Source organism: Pteropus medius, unplaced genomic scaffold, assembly GCF_902729225.1.
Source record: "Pteropus medius unplaced genomic scaffold, Ma_sr-lr_union100, whole genome shotgun sequence".
Lineage (NCBI taxonomy): Eukaryota > Metazoa > Chordata > Mammalia > Chiroptera > Pteropodidae > Pteropus > Pteropus medius.
The window spans coordinates 2,845,979-2,871,025 of record NW_024351735.1 but is presented as its reverse complement, the minus strand read 5'-3'; the positions used below and the strand labels follow the sequence as shown (position 1 = coordinate 2,871,025).

The 25,047-nt window shown below is 32.6% G+C and overlaps 1 protein-coding gene across 1 annotated transcript in view; it reads left to right on the top strand.

Annotated features, from left to right (window-relative positions):
* TNKS (tankyrase) overlaps window positions 1-25,047 on the top strand; it is a 176,742-nt gene that overhangs the window by 94,742 nt on the left and 56,953 nt on the right. The window contains exons 4-6 of the mRNA XM_039846461.1: window positions 3,622-3,658; window positions 4,427-4,502; window positions 24,378-24,472. Of these exons, the coding sequence (XP_039702395.1) occupies window positions 3,622-3,658; window positions 4,427-4,502; window positions 24,378-24,472 (208 nt within the window). The remainder of the gene's footprint in view (window positions 1-3,621; window positions 3,659-4,426; window positions 4,503-24,377; window positions 24,473-25,047) is intronic.

Below are 25,047 nucleotides of genomic sequence, written 5' to 3'. Positions count from 1 at the left end.
CAGGGATTCAAAGTAGAGGACAGAAAGTTGTAATTCTTTTTTAGCTCCTTATTGCTTTAAGAATTTGTGATTCCGTGTTCATAATCTTCCTATGCTATTCCATCTTAACAAACCAAATGAACCCAATTTTACAAAATTGATTTTACTTTCATCCTGTCAGTTGCTGAAGAGGCAAAGTTCCTCAAAATCTTAAAGTAGAGATTAAGTTAATAATCATGACTTTTGTTTATTGATGTAGGTGTTCTTCATTTTTATTCAAAAAGTAATTTTGTCTGCTAACTGCCTCAGAGAAATAGAAAGGCGAGCTTCTTTTTAACTTTTATCTTTAACCTTTCTGATAACATACCTCTTTAACACATTGACTCGTACCCCCACCAAAGTGTGTGCACAATGTGTGTGTTTTTGTGTATTTATTTTTATACGTATTTTATATTTAGTTCACTAATAAAAACAATTCAGGCTTTGGAAAGTAAACTTTAGGCTTGCTTATTTTTTTATGCCACTTATCTTATTCTAATCAAAGAAAAATATTTTAAGACATCCATTTTCTCCAGTCCTGGCTGCTATTTTCTTGACTATAATTGCCTAGTTTCCTTTCTAGCTGATCTATTGCTAGACTTTATCTGGATGTTATTAAAGAATATAAATGCTCCATAGAGCACTGTAGTCTCAGCCAAAATATTTTCAGATTCTCAACTAAAATGAAACAGAACCGGTGGTTTAGCTGTTAAGTAAGTAGCTCAAATTTGTTGTCAGAGTGTGTAAGGAACTCTGAATTCATTATGTTAGTTCCTGCGATGTAGCATTTGAAAAATAGCTTTGGCTGTTTATGGATTGTGGTCCTTGGGCACCAGATAGTGGATGTTGGAATGTATTGCAGAAAAGCTGATTAAAATACTAGGGTCTCTAACGGTATGAGGAGAAAGCCATTTGTAATACCTGTGTCTGACACTCGGATGCACTTAAGTGTTTCCTTTTGAAAGCTTTGGTTTATTATCATTGTATCCATGAGAGAATAACAACAACAACAACAAAAAAGTGCCTTTTGGAAAAAACATCAATATACTGTTCTTGATGAGAAGTTTATGTAGGTAGACTGATTCGAACTTCGAAGATCCCAAATACTTTGCAGTTTTATTACCTAGCTTATTGGAGTCGTGTTTCACTATGACTTAGATTTCAATGGTAGCTACTTTCAGTTCCCAATTTTAATGTTTTTACTATATATTAGGGAATTTATACTTACTCCAAAATATAAACTATGTCAGTTCATTGTCCCATCTATCCTCTCCCTTTGCCCTGCACTGCTTTCCTTCCCAGCAAAAGTTCACTAGCGTAGAGCATGGAAATATTTTACATAATCACAAAAATTAATAGATCTTTAAATATATTTTGTAAAAATTTTTTAATATTTCCTCATTGTTTTCAAAATAATGTTCAAATTTCTTAGAGAGCTATTCATGATCTTTCTAATTCTTCTCTTCTTGATTCTTACCCATTCCCCTGCATGAGTCCTTTGCTTCAGGTTTACAGAGCAATTGTTTCCCTTCTCATTTCTTTTACTTTGGTTTCTTCCTTCTCCCCGACCCTTCTCCACCTGAGGATCACCTCTTCTTCCTTCAAAACTCTGTACAGGTTTCCCCTATTCCGGGAAGCCTTTCTTGAACTATAAAACCCTGCCTCTTATTAATCCCATTTAAACTGGCTTTTAAGCTCTTGATAACATTTCATAAGATTCTTTTCATCCTCTACTGTAATCATTTGTTTGTCTGTCTCATTTAATAGACTAATATTCCTTAAGTTCAAAGATGATAGTGTCTTTTTGGTTTTGAATCTGAAAGATAGATCTTTCAAATAAATGTTCATTACCTGACCGAATGAATGACTTTTATAAACAATTCCATAATTTGACTTTGCTCTTGATATTTAAGATATTTGAGGGTGTGGGTTTTGTCATTTTCGTCACAGAAGCTTTATATGTTGACTCACTAACTTTCATATTGCCAACTAAAATGTTTACTAAAAATAGGTCTTTGGCTTTGGGAAGTAGAGGACTTTATTGGCTAGGGGATATAATATAAATCTTAAACTGTTAACAGTTAAAGATTCTGGGATACAATATGTGGGAAATTGGAAAGACCAACTCTTATACCATGAATCATACATTCTAGCTTATCCATGTATATTGTTGAGCCTGTGACTTTATTAGTATGTAAAATTTCCTTAGGAGAGAGTAGATATTTAACAACTTTTTTTATTTAAAAATAACTTTACAGTTTTTAGATTTTAATGTAATCTTAATCTGAGAAGCAAGACAAAGTTTAAACTAAAAAGGATATTTGCTAATGATGGGTTATAGAACTTAAACATATGCTGATGGTCTTGAGGTGTCTTTAGTATTTGCATCAATATTTTGCATTCTGTAGTAAAATAGAAAAAAATACAAAGAAATCCATATTTACAAATAAGATTTTAAAAAATAATATAAGCTTTTTTAGTAGAATTAAAACATTTTCATTTAGTCTTTTAGTGTACTTAATATTTACTTTCACATAATCATTTGCTTAGATATTTTGTGTAATTATTTCTTTAATGATATTATAGCCAACTGAATCTGTGTATTATAGCTGAATCACAGTCCTGGCTATTCTTTTTATCTATTGCATGTACAAATGCTGTTATTATTAAAATTCCTTATTCTTCAGTTGAGCTTACAAAAAAAACTTGTTTATTAGATCTTGAATACCCTAAGAAATTAGTATTGAAGATTTTAAATTACATACCTCGTTTCAGTCTGTGATATATTAAAAAATAGAATGGAGAAAAACTTATTTACATTTCAGTAGTTGGATATCTCTGCTCATTCTCAGAGACCCCAGCCTCCTTTTTAAAAATACTTTCAAAATTTATTGTTTGTTTAAATTTGGTATTGAATTTGTATAAATCGTAAAGGTTATAGCACATTAGAATATTATCGTCATTTAAAAATATATTCATTGTTTTGTTTTTTGGAGCGCTGCCTCCAAGAGGTTCATAGCATTTGGTACGTACTTCACATATTTCTAGTCTACAGACCTACCCTATCGAGGCAAAGGCTTCATGATTCTGATTTTTTTTTCCTACTGCTATAAAGCTCAGCAATGTTAATTAATTTTTTTAACTTTCCATGTCATTACAAAGAAAACTGAGTTTTTTATGAAGACAAGTAATTTGTACCTTTAAAAAGCCACATTATTTTGCTTTTGTCTCAGAATGTATTATGCTTCACAAGTATACTGTGACAGGGTGAATAGAAAAAGGGGGAGGGGACATTGTCTTCAGCTGGCATGCTGTTATCAGAGGGAATGTGTTTCTGGACACGAAATTTAGCATTCATTGGTTGTCTGAAGAAAGCTATTTCATCTGAGGATTGGACAAGAAGCTGCGTCAATTTGCTGCCCGTCTCCAAGGCACTGGTGATGCTGCCTTCACAAGCTGGCTAACGTCACGGCTCCATCACCCAGCGGGGTGTGGACTCTCTTTTTCTGTTCTTCTCTATTTAATTCTCTATTTGCTGCCTACTGCATTCCTTAATCTGTCTTCTGCCAAATGCTAACAGCATGATATTTTGCAATCATCTAGGTGAATACAAGAAAGACGAACTCCTAGAAGCTGCTAGGTAAGTGATTCCATTCATTTTAAGTGAGTGTAATGCATTTAAGGGAGAAAGGGGGAGGGCAGGTGGAGGACTATAAAAATTATAACATGTTATTGTCTTGCTTGGATTTTATGCAATAATGCAGATAAGACTTTATACAAAATCTTTGTGTACTTTATTTTACATGATTAGTGTATTAAATGAGACAGTCTTTCGATATGGTGATGATTATAAGGTTAATTTTATTTGGAACATTTCTTAAGGTACCTGCAAACCTTAGTTGCCCAGCTTTTCCAGTGATATTCTTGAAGTATTTAAATACCTATATCTTCATTTTTCTTTGAAAATTTTTCTAATTTTCAAAAGCTTGAATGAAGGACATAAAGTAAATGTTAAAAATTCTCATCCATTTTCTTTTGTTCTTAGTCATTTATAATTTAATTGATTAGCTTTTCACAGCATTTTGTGGATATTTTTAACTCCAGTGTTTTAGATTACTTATCAGTATAAAGTTTGTTTGTATTAGGAAGATGACTTTATGCAGATAAATAAAACAAATAAAAATGTAGAAAGCTACATTTTCCAAGTTGTACCATTATATGATGATTAATAGGAGTTAATTAGAAATATATTAATTAAATTGACTATAGCAAAAGAGATTCATTCAGAACCATATAAAATAAATCAAAGTATACACATATTATTTTCCACTCTCTTGTGAAAAATACCCAGAAATATTCATAAGAAGCTGTATATTTTTATAAGAATTGACTTACTACCTTTTTATAGGAGTGGTAATGAAGAAAAACTAATGGCTTTACTGACTCCTCTAAATGTGAATTGCCATGCAAGTGATGGGCGAAAGGTAAGTCATTTAAAATATAATTGTCCCCTTTAGTAATTCCTTTTTGCTTTACATTTAAAATATTTTGAGTTGGTATATATATGTATGTGTGTGTGTACACACACACACACACACACACAGGGCTGTATTTTTACTGGCATCTTTTCACTATAAAATGAAATGCTGTATATCTGTTATTGGCAATTGTGACATATTCATAGAGCTGGCGAAGCGTGACTCTTAAGCCTTTTCTCTTTAAATGTCAGACACTGAAAGTTGTTTGTTATGTAGAACTGCAGCTTTGTTGACAATTAAACTTATAACAACATATTATTTTCTGAATATAATAATGGAAATTGGAAATATTTGTTTATGTCGGATTTACCCATCTTTGTTAGGATATATGTATTTTACACTTATTTGGCAGAGGAAAATGTTAGGTAACACTTTTTACATTTAAAGCTGAAAAAATATTGCTAATAATTTTTTTTAGATCTGTGTAACAGCCCTCCTTTTTTATTTTTTTTTTATTGGCTAAGTTTTTATAATAGTATATTTAAAGAAAATAGATTAAAGCAGAGAGAAATAGTCTTCATTAATATACAATTGTCATAGTGTAAGATAATATATAAAATGTACAGCTGGCAACTCATTATCTGCTTTATGTTTTTGCTGAATAGAGACTGAAATATAATTCTCTACAGCCTTTGGTGATTGACTGCAAAGTTTAAGAGTGATTTGCCTAATAGATATTGAAAAACAAAGCACTTTGTACTGTTGTGTCTTTTTTAAATGACACTTAATTTTTTAATGTTAAAAGATGGCTTTTATATTTTAAAAATGTAAAATATTTTTTAAGTTACACTACAAATATTGAAGAAAATCATCTTGTGCCTAATATTTAAAGCATTAATTTCTTTGAATTTACTTATACTGCATATATGCTATGAAAATATCAGGATAGATGGTACCCCTTAGAAATAATAAACTATTTTGCCATTTAAAAATTATTTTTCTGAATGATAATCTTATAGATAAAAATGATTCAGTTTTCCTTGACTGCTTCCACACTTTTTTCCCATTCTAATGAAACCCATATAATAGTGGCAAGGAATTGAATCTCTCAATATATATTATTTGTTATTGTAGGTGGCATGGATATTATTTCACATGACCTAATGAGTGTTCACTTTTTCTGGATAATTTGAAGAGAGACTTCTACTTTCATGGCAGGTTAAATTATGTACATATCTAGCAAAGATTTTGGCTTTTTGAAGATATTTTTAAATGATAACTGCTCCTTTTCCTTCAGTATTGAAGTTGCTTTAAAGATTTTAACATTCTTGAGTTACTTTAAGCTCCAGATCCTCTTGGATCCTCTTACTAGATAAAGTGACTTTTATCACTGTGCAGAAATACCTTCTTATCTGTGGTAAGTGCAGCTATATCTTTAGACAGAGTTCTTTTTAGAATCCAGCATACTTCAGTTTTTCATAGCCATTTTGCATAATCTACGTGAGATTAGCATGAGTTGATTTTCATCCCAGCTTCATTCTCCCATCCTTACCCTTATACCTTAACAGCCCATTTCTAGCTCAGTAAATCATAATAATTAAGGAGCATGAACACTATAATTAACAGATTACTTCTTCTCCCTGCCTCACCCCTACACAAATTTATAGAACTCCTTTATTTTTCCTTCCTCCCAAAGGAGGATACACTTCCCTCATTTCTTTAGCTGGAGCCAGTGTATTTCTCATCCAAATTCCTCTGGCTCCTTTTCTGTATTACTCTATAGCATTTACCACAGAGTTCTTGAATTGTAGTTATTCATACATGACTTTTTCTTCTACTAACCTATTAGCTTTCTTTTGTATTTTATACCAGACCAAGCTGGGCACTTCACATGTAGCAGAAGCTTAGGATATGATTTTGCTCCCTGATAAACAATTTTATCCTCTGAGTGAAAAAAAATCATCTGTATTTTTTGCCATTTAGATAATTAACTCAGAAGTATGTGAACGAGGGGGCTGTTATATTGTCTGTTATATGTTATTAGTAGTATTTTATTAATTTGCTTTTGAGTAATTATACCATGAAAGAGATGTATATATTTTGATGTGTAGAACACTTTTAAAAACACATCTCAATATTATTATTATACTGAAGGATTCATAACATATGAATAATATAATAATTTTTCAAAATGTACTCTTATTTTTTAGATTATCAATTTTCTCAAATTAAATAGAAAAATTAGACTTAAGTATTTATTAAGTTTTTGTGCTATTTATGCATATAACATAAAATTTAAAATGGTCCATCGGTATGCAAAATACAAATCCAATTTCATAATTAAAATTGAATAACATCTGTATTGAAATGTTACCCTTGTTGATGGCACAGAGCAATGCTTATTAAATGTACCAGTTGCAGTAAAGCAACAAAGCAGTAAATTATTCTAGGAGCTAATGGAGATTGAGATGAGATTCCTTAGTTATGACATTATTTTTTGTTTTCTTATTATTGACGTTAAGAAAATGTGTAAGCAAATCTAGCTGCTAAATTACAGCCCTGTCTTATATATTTAGTATTTTTGAAAGCCATTTGCATGTATTTATCTAGAATTAGGAAGTCAGATTGTCTATTAACAAGAGGCACTTTACATATATAGAAAGTTAGTTGGATATATAAAGTTTTATTTCTTGATTTTGTATTTTAGAACACAGCACAGAATCAAATTCATTTTTAGAGGGTTTCTAAATGACTATATTAATGCTTAACTGAGTCTTTGCCTGTCTCTGTTTTTACTGCAATTCCTGGTTTGTAAATTTTAGAAGCCCATGGAAATGTCAATTTTATAATGTTTTTAGAAAAGAAATGTTCCTTATACATTAACTAGTAGGTGGAGAATTTACCTAAATATGTGTGGGGTTTTAGACTTCAGCATTCCTTTTTAATGTAATGCGTGGGATTATACAATGACAGTGTAAATTTTAAATAGTCTCTTAATTCTATACTGTGACTTGATGATTATCTAATTAGGTAATATGTGAGTGGTTAATATTTTTATCTCCCATAGACATTTGTTTTTCTGACCTGTAGAATTCTGAAAATAGTGAAGTACCAATAAGATTTTAAGTAATTTATATATATATATTATTCTTTGATTTTACATGTAAATCAAAATAGAGTTTGGAATTTTTAGTTGTTTTTTCCCTAAAAAACTAAAGGAGGAAATTTTTTTGTAATGTTTTATTCTTAAATGCTACTTTCATAGAATCATATACGTGTTCTGATGATGGCCACTTTAGAAACATAGGAGCATAGATATAACTTATTTTTCTTGTATCTCCTGCCCATTATGATTAGGCAGACATGCTGCGATTGTTTTGAATTGCATTGAAGTATAACCAGATTCTTAAAACAGATACCTTTCTAAAATTCATAATTCCTATATTTTCAAACTTAGATTTGTTGTCTTTTAATCTCCCTTTTATAATATTTTCTATCAAGATCAGATGTTTTATTAGCAATTATACAAATATTCTGGCCTTGTTTGATATGTAAACTTAAAGTGGTGGTAGTCTCTTGTTTTTCAATATTAATTTTCATGAGGATACCTTTTTACAGTGAATGAAAATATTAGAAAACATCTCAAATTATTTCAACATTCAACACTCTTCAGAGTTCATTTTGGTCTCTCTTGTGTATTTCCCTTTCCTGGCTGCCTTTATCTTCTTTCAAAATAAACGTCCTAAATTTATCACCTCTTTTTACTAAGGAATAGGTTAGAGTTGGGCATTACTATACATATTACTAAACAGGAATACTACGTATCTGCAGTGCCTACTATTGCTATGATTGTATGTCACCAAATATTGAAAGTAACTAATATTTTTTGGTACTTTTTGAAATATTCAGTGTAATTTCTGGTATTTCAGATTTCTCTTCCTTTTATTCATTCAACCAACATTCAATACTTACCATGTATAAGTCACTATGTTAAGTGTCATGGGAGGTAAATATGCTTTTAGGGGTATTGGTTTACAGGGAGCTCAAAAATTGATGGAATGATTAAGACATTATCCAGTACACTGAAGCTAATGCACTAAAAAAATGTATGATTCCTTTTGCTGCCATATAGTTATAAAGTGTAGATGTGAAGTGAGATTTGTTTTTCTGGCCCTTTTATTTTCAAAGCATTAGTATTTAGACATGTATGCTCTTCTGTAGGAAACGACAAATTTAGATTAACAGGCAATTGGAGGAGCATGATTTAAATGCAGGAAGATTAACTAAAGAGGTTCTTTAAATGTCATATTTCTTCTCTGTAAATGTTTGCTTCCATATTATGGTTAATAATGAATAAGACTGGAAACAGAAAAATAAGGTGTTTAAAAACTATTTTTAAGTAGAGAAATAAAGTAGAATTTAGTACCATCCCTTAAAGATACCATAAAAAAACCGTGATATAATTGAAAGAGCATATAGGCTCTGATTGGGTTCTTTTCTCTGCACTTTCATTTTCTAAGTATGTGACTAGGGCTGTACAGTTTTTAATGTATTTATTCATATATGGGAATAGTCATCCCATTACATAAGGCATTTGAGAGGATCAAGTGAAATAATGTGATTAATGTAAACAGTTTGTGACACATAGTAGAACCTCAGTAAGTTAGATCTCTGCCCCTTTGATACCTTTTTGAAACTTTTGAAAATATTTAGAATGGGCACATATGTGCTTTTGACTACTCCAGCATTTCCCACTTAAATTCTTTATTGTCCAGGCTCAGTCCCAGGTGGCATTTGGATAAATGTAGATTACCAAGTAATCTACAGAGTATATAACTGAATTCTTTTGGAGCTTGGCCTTCCCCCCCACACACACATTTAATAAATAAATTTGTTTAAATTAGCAGTTTATAAATTCAGAAATCTCTTCTTGAGCCTATATGTATGTATGTGTGTGTGTGTGTGTATGTGTGTGTGTTTACAGAACAATTTTTATTTTTTTATTAAAGGCTTTAAATAAAAAAAATCATAATTCCACAAATTGACAATGACTTGGTAATATGCAAGTATTTCAGGCTATATAAAGCCATTTTTAAGAACATACTCATTTAAAATTAATATCTGGTAGAAAATAACGCCACCGTATTCATTTGAATTTTATAAAGCACATCCACGAAGCACAAAGGATATGTAGGATCAGTGCAATTTTTTTGTATTTATATTTAATTTTTAGGGTTATATCCATTATCATATTCTAATATAGTATTCTTGGTTAACAGCTCCCTCCTTCAGTGTAAATCTTCTCTGAATATCATGTTTGACCAGCATTTTAACATTTCTTCTATGGTAGATTGTTTTTGAAGACCCCTCAATGAACTGTCTCTCATTATTTATGCCATTATCTGGTTCTTCCCCATACAGACTCTAAACTAAGGTCAGGACTGCTTTGATGAATAAAATAAGGCGGAATTGCTGTTATGCCATTTCCAGGACTAGCCCCTGAATTGGCTTGGCAGCTGCCAGTTTCTTGCTTTTGGAATACTCCATCTTGGAATCCAGCTGCCATGCCATGATGCAGCCCCAGCAGCCATGTGGAGAGATCCATGTGGAGAACTGAGACATAGAGCCAGAGACCCACCTTAGCTCAGTTAAGCCTCTAAATGACTCTTACCATCTAAGCTTCCCAGACATTCTAGCTTCTGCTGAGCTCCTATAGGGTCCAGTCTCTAGGTGACATCAGTCATCCTAGCACCCTCATGTATAGAGAAGAAATGCCCAGGTTACCCACCATTTAGCGGGTGGTTTGTTATCCAATAATAAATAAGTGAAATACTCCTGCATTAAGAAAATAGAAGTCATTACTTATCACCTGTTGAGCACGAAAGACTGTATCTTTCCTCAGACGGATTACTGAAAATGGTTCTTTCATAGCTACTTGGAAGAATAAGTAAAGATTTAAAAATAAAACCCCAGATATATATTTTTAGATATATTTAATTATTCTGAACTTAAATCTTACAATTTAAGATTTTTTCCCCTCATAATGCAAAAAATAGTTTCATCTGCATCTTTGAGATCAGGGTTTATGGGAAAAGGCAGGCACTTGAAGGTATAAGACTAACTGTGATCATAGAAGTTTTATTATATCTCCATGTTCTCAATTTTTTACCCTAAAAAATGAAGAGTTTGGACCACATGCGCTCTAAGAAGATTGTAATGTATTTTGTAATTTATCAGAGTTAGTAGGAATTGAATTATGTAAGAGTCTGTAGAGTCACCATAGATGAAACAGTCCTGGTATCCGGAATAAAGTTTATATAGAACCTTTTTCCCTTTTAAGAAAGTGTTAGCATTATCTGTGGGCACTTGCCTGGCTCCCTGTGGCCTTTATCATCGTCCTCTGTTCTTGCCAAATCTTGGTAGATAAAAGGTCATACCATTTTTTAATTTCCAACTTTTATGGATCATAGTTCAGATGTTACTTGGGATTACAAGAAGGTCAAAATGTAGTAAGTCTGCATTAGGGAACTCTTCAAGTACTTTGGGTTTAATTATGTATCTAATCAGATCACATCTTTAAAACATATCTTGCTGAGCGATGCATGTATATCACTATAATGCAGAAATCCCTTAGAGCAAGTTTTCTTGCCTACTTATGTTAAGATATATTGTATAAAATCTTTATGCTTACATATATTCATTTTGTTACAATAGGGTCTTGAAAATGTCTTATTTTTCATTAGGGAATCACTTCTAGTAAAACAGTCTCTGTTTTGTCAAGCATGACATTTCTGCTGGTGAAAGTAATTAGTACCTGTGCCAACTGTGCTCTCTTTGAAAAAAGAATTTTTAGTAGAAAGAGACCACAGTGTTAAAAAGTAGGAGGTAAAACTTAGGAGTTCATTTTAGCTCTGCTTAGCCACCCTTCTCCTAACTCTGGTTTCTCCTATCCAAAAAGCACAAGTTTTCTTCAGTTTCATATTTGTAGTTGAGGGACAGAAAAGAAGTGAGTACTAAATCATTTTGCTGGATATGATTCCTTATTAAAAATTGATTTAGAAGCCAAATTACAAAAATGACACTTCTGTATCTCCTTTTAAAATGATAAGAACTTACATTTAAAATTGCTTTTTCTGCCTCTACAAGCAAAGAAAACTTTATAGGGTAGACTACAACTACAGCAGTAGCTTGCGGAGTGGCCAGGGAATAGAATCAGAAAGAAACACGTAAAGTAGCCTCGGTGGTATTGCTGATGTTCTAGTTCTTCCGTTGAGTGGGATGGTGGGTGGAGCTATTTACACATTTTTATGTATCAATTATTACTGGATAAACAGATTTAAAAATGCCCCTATAATAATTATGATTTGATTATAATCTCTTTGGCTTAAACTTCAATTAATGTCAGTTGACGGTAGAGTATTCTGCAAAAATTTCTTAAATCCTTTTTGTAAAGGGTGAACCTTACTGTGTTAAAAGGCTTGTTTAGGTACAAAGAGAAGTCTAATTTCAGAAACCTTCTGGTCTAATAAGAAGCAGCAGAAAGTGAAGAGTTAATTATGGATTTAAACTTTGAAGCTATCTGTAGCTTTGAATTAGCATTATTAGAAACAGTTGTTTTGCCATAATGCAAAACCAACAAACTATTGATTTCTTAATTCATGTTACCAGTTACCTGTTGTCTTAGCTCAGGCTGCCATACAATAGACTGGGTGGCTTAAGAATAAAAAATTTATTTCTCACAGTTCTGGAGGCTGGAAAGTCCAAGATTAAGGTGCCAGCATAGTCAGTTTCTGATGGGGGCTCTCTTACTGGCTTGTGGAGGATCCCCTACTTCATGAGAGGAAAAGCAAGCTCTTAGGTGTCTCTTCTTTTTAAGGACACTAATCCCATCATGAGGGCCCCACCCTCATGATCTCATCTAACACTAAGTACTTCCTAAAAGTCTTGTCCCCAAATATCATTACCGAGGGTTAGGGCCTCAATATATGAATGGGGAGAGGGCGACACAAACATTGTCTGTAATATCCGATTATCTTCACATCGCTGCCTTTTTCCTTTTTTTTTTTTTTTTAAGTATAATCACTCAGGAAGCCTATTTCTCCCCCGTCGACATCCATGTTCATGTATTCACTCACTTGTTAAGTTAAATTAGAGTTATAAAAGGAAATTTCTAAAAGCATCAAGAATCTTCATAATATTTTTAAAAGAAGACTGTTTTCAGTGACTAATGAGAAAACGTCTTTCTCTACTAAGAATAACATCAGTAGTAAAACTTTAAAAATACTATATATACCTTGCAAAATTTTTTGAAATGCATATTTGGGTAGCCAAATTAGTACATTTGGAAATAAATTAAATATAAGATGTTTCATATATTGATTTTTCTTTTTATAAATATACTTTAGTTTTTTTAATAGTAACATGATAATACCCTACTCTGAATACCATAAAAATATCCATTAAACTAATCTCTTAATTTCAGAGAGGGTTCAATATCTGTTAGAATTGGGGAAGGGGCCTGTGGACAGGGAACAGAGCTAGAGTTCTCTGTTCCTGTCTACCTTTGGCTGTTGACTTCACATATGCAAACTCAGAAACAACAAGGACTTTATCACTGAAGGAATGTTGAGGTGACAGCATATCTCGAAAGTCATAGAGCTTTTCTTAATCACATTAAAGTCAGCCAAAGAGATTTTTCATTCTCCCAGTTTACACAGTTAGGATGGCTATCTAGTGATCGAAGGTGGGATGGTGATTATCATAAATAATCTTTAAATGCCTACCAGTGTAATTTGTTTCCTGTTTCAAGAACAAGTCGTCTGTTGAAAGTTAGTTAGAATCTCAGATGTTTAGATTTGAAAACCTAAGATTGTAAATATTAATTATAAAAAGGAATTCATCTGAGGTTTGAGTAGTGTGGCAACTTTTCTTCTTAAAAATATAAAACATCAGGTACTATCAGACCAAGAAACCTGGTTTCCATAAAGCGTGTCAGCTGTTTCCCTAATTAAACAATGCGGAATTGTGTTGCATCTTCTGAGAGTGCTAAGCATTTTTTTTCCCCATACAAACCTTATGAGAGAATGCTAGAAACTCATTTTCATGTATACATTTCAATTTTTCTGCTGATTCTGAGGCTGGAAAAGAGAAACACAGATTTCTAGATGTTGAAAAATCCCCTTGGAGTTTCCACAATGATAATATTAAGTGAAAATTGAATTAAGCTGGCATTCAAAGCTTTATTCTCACAAAGATTATCCTATGGATTTCCTTTACTTTCTCATCTATTCATTTCCTTTCTCTCTTTCGCTTACCAAGGCATACATTTAAAGACAGTCTTTTATATTATCAATTTAAAAATAAATTTTTACTAATTAAGAGAGTTGAAGTATAGAAACTTCGTTTTATAATATATTTCATAAATTCTGCAAATTTTCAAATGCCTTAGGTCCCTTCCTAAAGATGACTACATATGTTACTTTGGAAGAACATCCTCTCTGAGTCTGTAAAATATCAATCATTATTTTATTTCTCTTCATGTAGTCTGTCTAGTATCCATAGAATCTTATTTGGAAGAGAACTTGAATGGCAGCTAGTCTAACATCCAATGCAATATTGGAACTTTCAGTGTGATAACTCTGACAACCACGTGACTTTGTCATCTGGCTCTGCTTGAATACATTTTTTAAAAATGAGAGCTCACTGGTTTGTACCAAATCACATCTGGATTTAATGCTGAATTTAGAGTTTCATGCTTTAAGGAGGGCATTGACCGGTCAGTGTGCCCAGGAAGGCAGTCAGGAAGTTCTCTGTAAGAAACAGTTGAGGCAACTGGAGGGGTTGACCAAATGATTATCTGTTAGAGATACGTGAAAAAATCCTACACTAGGAAAGAGGCAGATAAATTATATTTTCCAATTTTATTATTCTATTATTCCTCCTTGTCCTCCAATAATTAATGTTTTAGACAACTTCTATTGTTAAGAAGTTCTGCATTTCTAGAGTGTTCATCCAATGGTATGGTCACACTCTCATTATTGATAGAGTTTGATATGTGGTGCCCTATGGATCAGAGTGCTGAGGTAGTCAGAACTACCACGGCCATCCCTGCCCACCAAGAATAACTCTTCCTGCTACTTAGCCATAATTATCTCATTTCTGAACATCCTACCCACGACCCGAGTGCCTAGCCAAAGGAAAAGAAGGAAGGCAGAGTGAGAGCTCTGAAGTCGGATTATCTGGATTTGTCTCTGACTCTGCTATTAACTTACTGTATTAATCCCCCTGTTCCTCAGTTTTCTCATTTGTTATGTGAAAATACTCATAGTTTCTAGCTCTGGTAGTAGTTGTATAAACAAGTTAATACATACAATGCACTTTGAACAGTACTTGGTACATAGAAAGTACCTAGTAAATTTTGCTATCATTTTTAATAAAATACTTTGATTTTCAAAATGTTTTTATATCTTCTTTTTAGACTGAAAATAACTATGTGACAAAGCCAAATACTGTTGTCACCCAACTACCTCCATTACAGAGATTGTGACTTAAAAATATTAATTCATTAAACACTCCTGGTTATAGAAGAGGTATTATGTCTATTAATGAATAGTTCTGATATAGTTCCACTGAGATGAAACCATTTCTGTGGTTAGGTGTGATTTCTCTAGGCACTATGCTTTAGAGAGTAGTTGACCAAGAGGCCCAAGACCAAAGCAAAAGACTCATAATAGGAAAGAAAACATTATTATAAGAGGATCTATGATGTGTAATCTATAGAAGAAACAAGTTAAAGGAGACATAGTTTGTAAGAAAGATGTGACTAAAATATCTTTTAAAAATTTATTTTGGGATCAGATATATGGTAGCTGAAGGACACTGTACTTTGGATAGTAAACACACAATAGAATATACAGATGTCAAATTATAATGAACACTGAAAATTATATAATTGTATTAACCAATGTTACCCCAATAAACTTAATTAAAAAAAATTTTCTACTTTAGTTCATCAGTTTTCATTCTTCAGATAGTTTTTCTTTTAGATTCTCTTTATAATAGCTCAAGAGTTGAGAAACTTCAAGGAGACTGTCTATTCGTCCTTATGGTACTACTTAAAATATCCCTTCAAAAGACAAGCAGCAGTGATGAGATATATTTATTTCCATGGACTCATGCCCATATTGATTCTTTAGCTTTTAATTTGTTTTCATTTCGATTTAAGTATCACTGTCTCAAAGAACTTCTTAGCTATGCCTGACAAGCAGATTAATCATGTCTCTGTGCCTGAGAGAAAATTAATAAGCTCTAATTATGTGGTTATTATATTTTCCTGGGAATTTTGTATTAATGGCCGATAAAGTATTTTATGTTGAGAGGGGGAACACTGATCTGTCTTAACCAAATAAGTTTGAAAGAGATGTGTTTTGTTAAGATACCAAGAACACAGAACAACGTAAATGTCCTTATATAGGCAATAGGTAATTACAGTACACTTATACAGTGGAAATACTATACAAAGAATAAGATAGACCTGTACGTATTAATATGTTAAGAGCTAAAAAAGCAAATTGCATGAAAATATAATATCCATTTCTATGACAAAAATAGCAGCAATAAGAACTGAGAAAAACACATGTTTATAGACAGAAAAATATCTCAAATGATATGTGTGCAATTATAAACAGTGATTACTTTTGGGAAAGGGATTTGTTGGGCTAGAGGGAGAAATAGAACGTTTTATTTCATATTATAGGGAATATATTATTTTTATAATTTAAAAGGGAATGGTGAGTAAATGTAAAGTGATATTGAGACCAGTTAAAACTGAGAGAATACGTATGTAGTACCTCATTTTTTAAATCAGATCTGAAAAAAGTGGAAATAAGTATTGGAATTTTTCAGTGTAATGATTTTATGTTTGTTTATATATATTTTATAAAAAGATGGCAGGAAGTTAAGAAAATTACAAAGATATCTAGGATTCACGAGTTTAGAGAGGTAGTACCTGCAAAACTGGTGGTACATTAAGCAGTCTTATCACAAAAAGTAGAATATCCAAATACAGTGTGTCACCTGCATGAAGTGCTGTCTATGAAATATTCTTGCCAAAAAAGTTTCATTTGAAGGAGGAAAACTTCCATTTTACATGAAATACAGAAGATACAGGCACAAGTTAAACAATAACAAGGAAGGGAACAACTAACAGTTTCTTCAACGAGTTGATATTGTGAAAAAAGAAAGAAGAGGATGAAGACTGTTGTAGATGTAGGGAGACTTAAAGGCACAGTATCCAAGAGTATTGATCTTGACCAGCAAGCCAACTTTAACAAGTTTTTGAGACAATCAGGAAATTTGAATATTGACACGGACATTAGATAATAACTACAGATTTACCACTATTTTGTTAGATGTAATAATAAGATTGGGGTTTTGAAAGAGAATGCCTATAATTTTTATGGCATCTACATAAGTATGTAGGGATAAATGTTACAGTGTCTTGAATTTGCTTTAGAACACTTTAGTGAGAAATAAAAGGAATAGCAGAAACTTATCTTACTAATTAATAATTGTCGAATCTGGGTGATGGATACATGAGTGTTCAAGTTCGGAAAATATCATAAAGTTTTATCTTATGAAACTATTTTGTAATTGTAACTGGAGAGAGTGGAGAAAGATTTGAATGGTATGTTATATTGTTGAATTTGTATGGAACTGAGAAAGACTACACTTGAGTCTTTTGAAGAAATGAATTGTTAGATGGAAAGAGTAGTACCTTTTGTTCTCTTGAGCCAATTCGTAATAGGATTCTTCTCCCAATTTGGTTAAGTCGTAATGTCTTGCCTTATTCTGAAAGCATTTGTATGTACCCTTGCACATGTGTGCAGACACAGAGACACACACACACACACACACACACAATTTTATGACTTGAGACTGCTCCAGAAACCAAGAAACTCATTCAGCATTAAGTTTGGCTTGAGTAGGGTGACCAACCATCCCAGTTTGCATGGGTTTCCAGGAAAGTCCTGGACAAACCAGTTTGAGTTAGTCACCCTAGTCTGGAATATTCCAGAGGATTTCATCTAGGTCAAACTGAAACTTCATGTTAAAGAAAACCAAAATACACGATACGTTATAAGGTTAGATAGCTCTCTGATGACTTATACCTTGGCTTCACATTGTTTTTTTTTCTTTCCCAGGGAACGCATCAAACATCATATAGGCCTATGTTGAAATATAGGTGTAAATCTTTCACATAAATTTAAAGTCAGATTCACCAAGCTGGATTATTCATGTCCTCTGGTCCCTTTTGCTAATGTAAATCAAAAGCCGACAATAACTTTCATTGTTTTAATACCCTACTATACATGAGGTACTATTTTAAGCCTTTGAAACATAAAATTCAGGTTATGTTCTCCATTCTCACTGAGCTCACAGTGGATTAGAAGAGACGGACACATAAATAAATACATTATTTTGTGGTGTATAGTTTTAGGACCTGTCCTTGGCAATTTTTTTTGTATTTTTATTGCAAAAATATTGTCCAGAGACAGCACTAGAGGAAAGGAGATCATCACTTTGGAATATTGGTTATTTTGGAATCTCATTTAAAGTCTTCTTTAAGGAATCCCCCAAACTTTGTACTTTATAAAAAATAGTAATAGTCTTAAGAAATTAAGATATAATTTTAAAAATATATGCTTTTTAGATGAAAAGTGTTTTAGAGGTTGGGATGTTCTGTCTGTATGGTAATCGTTAACTTCAAAAGTTTTCACGGCACTATCAGATCAAGGAATCCTTTCCCCTGTACCCAGCAGTCATTTGTGAAATAGCAATATGTGCTTTGTGTTAAAATTTAAATGCTAAAATTACCTTGGGATTGAATATGTAATAATACATTTAAATTTTGAGAAATAGTTATCATGATTTCTTTGCTCAGTGGGAAGAAAAGATCTTAGAAATTGAATTTGCTCTTCTAGGCACATTATAACACCTAGGTCTTCTAAATCTGATAGGTGCATTGAGTATTCACAAAATTTATTTTATATATATATTTAATCCTCAGGAATATTTTCTCTTCCATTGTTTGGATTTGTTAAGAAGTCATATGAATTAAATTTAAGTGGAAAAATATTTTGTTACTGGTAGGCTTTTAATTTTTTCAGAAAATATTTCACTTATTAGCACAACCTAATTCCCAGTGCTTTCAGCTAATTAATAATTATGGCAGTTGAGCTATATGGAATGAACCAAGGGAAGCAGACTAAAAGATGGAGTCAAAATTGGAGGGTAGTGATGGGAGAGATTGTTTATGGCAGTCTAGACCCTTATAAAGACTTTAGCTTTTACTTAGAATGAAATGAAGAGCCATTAGAAGAGTTTGCTCAAAGAATTTGTGTATCTAATGTACTTTTTAACAGAATCACTCTACTGCTATGTTGGGTAGACTCCAAGAGGATTGTGCTGGAAGCTAGAAGGCCACATTAAAGACTATTTCAACCAGCCACCTGAGAGAAGATGGTGGCTTAGACCAGGTTGGTGGGAGTAGGTATGGTGAGAAATGATTGGATTTTGGGAATATTTCAGATATTTGGCCAACAGAAATAGTCTGATGTAGTGAGCATAGGGTGTGAGAGAAATATGGGAATTAAGAAAGACTCTCAAAGTTTTTGACCTGAACAGCTAAAAGGATAGAGTTGCCATTAATAGCAATGGGAAATTCTACAGACTAGGTTTTGTGGGGAATACTAGGAGCTCTGTTTTGGACATGATAACCATGAGATGTCTTCTATATATCTATATGGTGATGTCAAGTAGGAAGTTAGATTATAAGAGTCTGAAGTTCAGCAAAGAAGATTAAGCTGGAGATACAATTGAGAAGTTGTCAGTATATGAATGTTATTTAAAGCCACAGGACTGCATGAGATCACCAAAGGAATGAGTATAGATAATGAAGAAAAGAGGTCTAAAGACACAGTCTTGGAGTATTCCAATATCAAGAAAATGAGGAATAACCAGAAAAGAAGACCAAGGAATGACCAGTGAGGTAGGTATCTAGGGTACCTAGATACCAAGGGGAAAAACATTTCAAGAAGGAAGAAGTGATCAGTTATGTCAAATAATGCTGATGGGTAATGTAAGATGAGGATGGATAAATGATCTTTAAGAACGTCTAAGAGTGTAAAATGCTTAATAAGATGATAATAAGTAGTTACTACCATTTGTTGAGCTTTTTCTATGTGCTATTCTCTTAGGTACTTTATATAGTTATCTTTAATCCATAAATTAGCCTTTATGGTAGAAATTGTAATTCTCATTTTACAGATATTGGCAGCCAGGGCTCAGAGATATGAAGAAATTAGTCCAAAACCATATACCTTATAAATTTTGCAAAGCAAGAATGCAAACGTGAGAGTTAAAAGCCTTTATTCATTTTCTTATATCTTGCTGCCTAGACTTATGTTAAAGGTACATCTGCAATTTTATAACAAGGTTGACGACCTGTCAACTATTTGAGCTATGCATATATGTGTAAGATAAGTTAAAGCTACCTTAAATGGTTTATACTATGCTGCAAATCTATATTATAAAAGGCAAAGATGAGAGATTGGGGTTTTTTTATGGCCAGGTTCCAAGAAGAAAACCTTAAATTATGATGTTTTTTTAAGTAAAGATTCTTTTTCTGTAAATATTTTACAATATGAAAATATCAATAATAACATTTCTTTTACAGCAGAATAATATTTAGATTTTTAGATAGTTTTGTATTTTCAGTTGTTCCATACTTTATCACTCTACATGTTTGACTTTTAACATATTCCCAACAAAAAATCTGTTTCTTAAATCTGAGATGTAAAAACTGGGCTGATTGCTGCCCTGAATATAATGATATCTTAAGTGTTTGATTCTTGCGATTCTTATGTTTACTAGTTTACAGCCATCACCAAATTATCAAATAACATGTGTGAGTATTGTACAAATGGGTCTGCTTTATTTTTTCTAAACTAAAGTTACACTCTGTTAATTATCCCAGCATTCAGAAAATTCCTTTTATCATTACTTTGCCATTTGGCAGTTGGGGTGTAAAGTTGGGACTGTGTGGTAACCATTCACTAAATTTAGTCTTGGCCACATAATTTTAATTGTTTTGCATCAGAAGATATCTTTTGGTATATAATATTTAGTTGTAAATTTTTTCCTAGTGGAAAAACTTCTGGGCTCTTAGTAGCATAAGCTTGTTTAAATCTGCCTTTGTTCTCAATTTGTATTTTTGTTGTTGTTGTTTTTTACCACTTCCTCAAATTTACTGCATGCATTTTACAGTTTTATGTGCCTTCCGTTGATACTGTTTAGTTTACATAATTAACATCTACATTTGAATGACTACTTAAAAAATCTCATCTATCTTGTTTTGTACTCACTCTCCCTGTGAATTCATCCACTCCTATAGCTCAGCTACCTCTCCTTAGATGCTACTACCAATTTTGCTAACTGACAAAACTATCTCCTAGATTAGTCCTAGTTTTCTATTCATATCTTCCCGTAATTGGTTTTGCCCTCCCCCTCCAATTTATCTGTAGAGTAACTAAAGTGATCTTTCCAAACTCCAATCTTAAGTAATTTTTTAAAGTCCTTTAGGGATTCCCTATTGTTGTTAGAATCTCCCCCAATCTCATATACTACACTTAGCCACTGATTTTTTTTTTTTAGTTCCTCAATTATACTATGTCCACTGGGTATTAATGTATGCTCTCTACACTACCTGGATTATAGTTTCCCATCCTTTTGCCTCAATGATTTCTGTTTATCTTCAAGTCTCCCCTCAGAAAGTAGTAGTTCTGAGAATTTTCCCTGGCCCTATTCCCATCTAACTTCCATAGTGATTAAGGTATGTGTCCTCTAGCCTCCCCTGGCATCCTGAACTTCTTTTACTACTGTATTTGTCACATTTAATTGTATATGTCTGCTTTGTCTAGTTAACTCCTCAGAAACTACACTTGTTTCCTCATCTTTTGTCCTTCTAAATAAATTTTCTATATGTATTTCAGTTAAGGACTTTGTTTTTAAGGAATAAGAACAAAGAGCAAAATATGAAGCCTTTCTTGTTTACCATGCTATCCCTAGTACTTAACATGGTGCCAGATACATGGCAGATGCTAAAATATTTTAAATGAATGCCAGTGACGACCAAATTTGTGTTCAGCCTTCGCCTCTCCTGAATTCTAGTCCCATCACCACTAGGTTTTCACATAGGCATTTCAAATTCAATAAACCCAAACCTCGAATTCTTTCCCTCTGGGCTCCTCCCCTACCCTGCCCACCCTTCCCTCCTCTTCCTCCCTCCCTTGTTCCCTTCATTTCTTTCACCTGTCACTGACATTTCCATACTGGAACTGCTATATCCCTTACTACCTTTATCAGTCATTTATCAGATTCTATCAATTCTGCTTCCTAATAGTTTTTGACACTCACTCCTTAATGCCTTTTTTCCACAGTTGCTTTATTTCAGGCCTCCTATCACTTTCTACTTTGCCAGTTACAGAGCCTTCTAATTTATTTGTTATTAAATTTCAACAGCTTACAAACTAAATATATTACCATTTTCAAAGTATTATAAATACTTTTCAGTCTCAAACTGATTGTTTAAAAATCCAGAAAGTATATATTTTTTATGTTTTGCCCTTCTGAATAAATAATGTGTGTGTATATGTATTCATTCATTTAGGGACTTGGTTCATTTTCAAGAAAAAGAAATAAAAATTTATTGAATCAACTATATACAAATAAAAATTTTAAAAGATACTTATATGAAAAAGCAAAATCTTTTTGTGCATCAGCAATGACAATGTCACTTTTCCATGTGTATTAAATGTCAGCTGTGTCCTTTAAAAGAGCTTCCTGGCTTAACTGACCAGTCATCCAAAGCCATCATTATCTCCAGAGGAAGCTTCCCAGCTGCAATGTAAAGTCAGATTCAGTCCTGAAAAGCCAAGATGGAGTAACAGGAACTAGTTTTACTTTCCTTCCTGAAACAACTAAAAAAAAAAAAAAAAAAACTAGGCAAAATATATGAAACAATAGTTTTCAGAAATTGGACATTAGGAAGTATATGGCTGTGATCCCTGAGAGGAGACAGGAATTAAATAAGCTGAGTTGTGTGATTGCTCAAGCTTACTGCCTAGCAAGCATGAAGCAGGGTGACAGAAAGAGAGAGAGGGAGGGAAAATTAAGAAAACTGTACCAAGATACATCAAAATCAAATTGCTTAAAAACAGTGATAAAGTATTAAAGTATGTAAGGAAAAAACCACATATACAAAGGAACAGAAATAGGATGTTGTTGGCAGATTACTAGTCTGAAATGATACAAGCCAGAAGATAGTGAAATGACGTCTTTGAAATATTCAAGGAAGGGAGGTGATAAACAGTCCTGAAAATAATTTGATACACCCTGGAGGTATTATTTGCAATAACATTTGACATGTGTCTGAAAGCAGAAACGTGGATGGGCATGTTGTTTGATGATACAAAAATTTTAATCATCTATTTTTGTATAACATTTTACATTTTAAAAGTACTTTTATATGGGAGAAAGTTTTATTTTCACACATTTTCAGTTAGCTAGGATGGGTGATTTTATCTCTTTTATACATGAAGAACCTGAGATATATGAACATATGACTTTCACAGCTTCTTAAGCTCCAAGAATGTAGTCAGGTTTCCTGACTTCCTATTCAGGACTCTCTTGTAAGGTACATGGTCTCCTCCTTATTAGCTGTGTGTTGCTCAAAAATATTTCACAGAGACTGTCAATGTATAAATGTATGGAGTGCCTTGGAAACAGTAATAGGTAATACAGTATTCATTAATTTTTTTTGTATCTGGACATTTGGAGTAGTATATAAAGAAAATAAATTGAAATCTTACTAAATCTCAAGGCCCAAAAAGAAGACAGGAAAAATGAGAGTACATGAAAGTATATTAGACCCTGTATGAGAAGCTGTTACAGTATTTAAACTTTAAATAAATGAGCTAACGTGGGACACTTGCTGTGGTTGTAGAGAAAGTTTTAACTAAAATAATGTTATTTCTTATCTTTTTTTAAAAGGTGAGAAGTTTGATTATTTTAATTTCTGTATTAAATTTGAGCAGAGAAACTTTTAATTGGTTCAAATTAACATGTGGCAGAAATTAGTTGGGAAGAAACTATATTTTCCTCTTGTATTTATACTGCATGTGTAGTAGATAAAATAGAAGAATTAATTACTATCTTGGCATATTTCATTGCATGCAATGTAGCAAATGAATTTTGACCCATTGCTAGCAGCCACATGAATGAATATGTTCCATTGTCCTTTTTTGTTTCCACTGAAATTTCTTAAGTAGTTCTTTAGGAAAGCTTTTCAACCTTTCCTATTAAAGAGAAATTTTGAGAACTAGCTCTTTAGGTAAATCTTTATGATAGAATTGGGATTGAAAACTTAGAACTTGAAAGGTGGACAAGATTTAAATAGCACAAGGAAGAATGTTTTCAGTTATGAGGGTTATGAGCCCATCATGTCTTCTCAGAAAAATAAGAGTGGTTCATGTTGGAAAGAAGCAAGAAAAAATGTAGAGATGTTAGTTTGGGGCTTGATTACTGAAGGCCTTGAAAAATGAGTAGGAGACATAAGTAGATGGCACTGAAGTTTGAATTTAGTCATGAGATGAGTGAATTGTCTCTCAACCAAGTAGGAAATGTGAATTTTTGGCACTCCAACCTGGTATTTTTTGTGTATGTTAACATTCACTGTGTTTAAATCTAAATAAATACAGATTAAATCGCAAAGCAAGAATTATTTACCTGAAGAGAGGATGTGTTTTTCTTTCTGTTTTCTAGTCCACTCCTTTACATCTAGCAGCAGGCTACAACAGAGTTCGGATAGTTCAGTTGCTTCTTCAGCATGGTGCTGATGTTCATGCAAAAGACAAAGGGTAGGTATATCAGTTTAATTCTTCTAATGGTTTTGCTCATGGATTATTATGCGTCGTTTTCAACATCTGACAAACTAAAGTTGTTGAGCACTAGACAAAGAAAGTCATATATCCCATTTCTTTACAGCTTGTGTAGCATTTTCAGAATGTTTGTAAGTTTGATTTGACTTTATTTTCATATTCCTATGTATTAAGGATGCTTCTCATAATAATTGTATTATAGTTCTATTATTTGAAGTTAAAATTTGTTTCTCTCACTCGCAATTATAGTTTTCAGCTCAAGTTGCATTTCAGAAGGATAGACAAAACAAATTGAAAATTCTGATAATCCAGTAATAGAGTTATCATATTCATCTGGTATGAAGGGGTCATCTTTATTAATAAACCAAAATCATTAAGTATATAATATTCTAATTTGGTTTCTTTCCTCATGAAATCTTGGATATATGAACTGGGAAAACTTAAAAGATCTTTATGAAGGTTGATATGGGGGTGGGGTGGTGGAAACCAAGAAAGTAGTTATGTCATTTATTTTATGAATAGGTGTATTTTAGAAAACTTTGTGCCATTTTCCT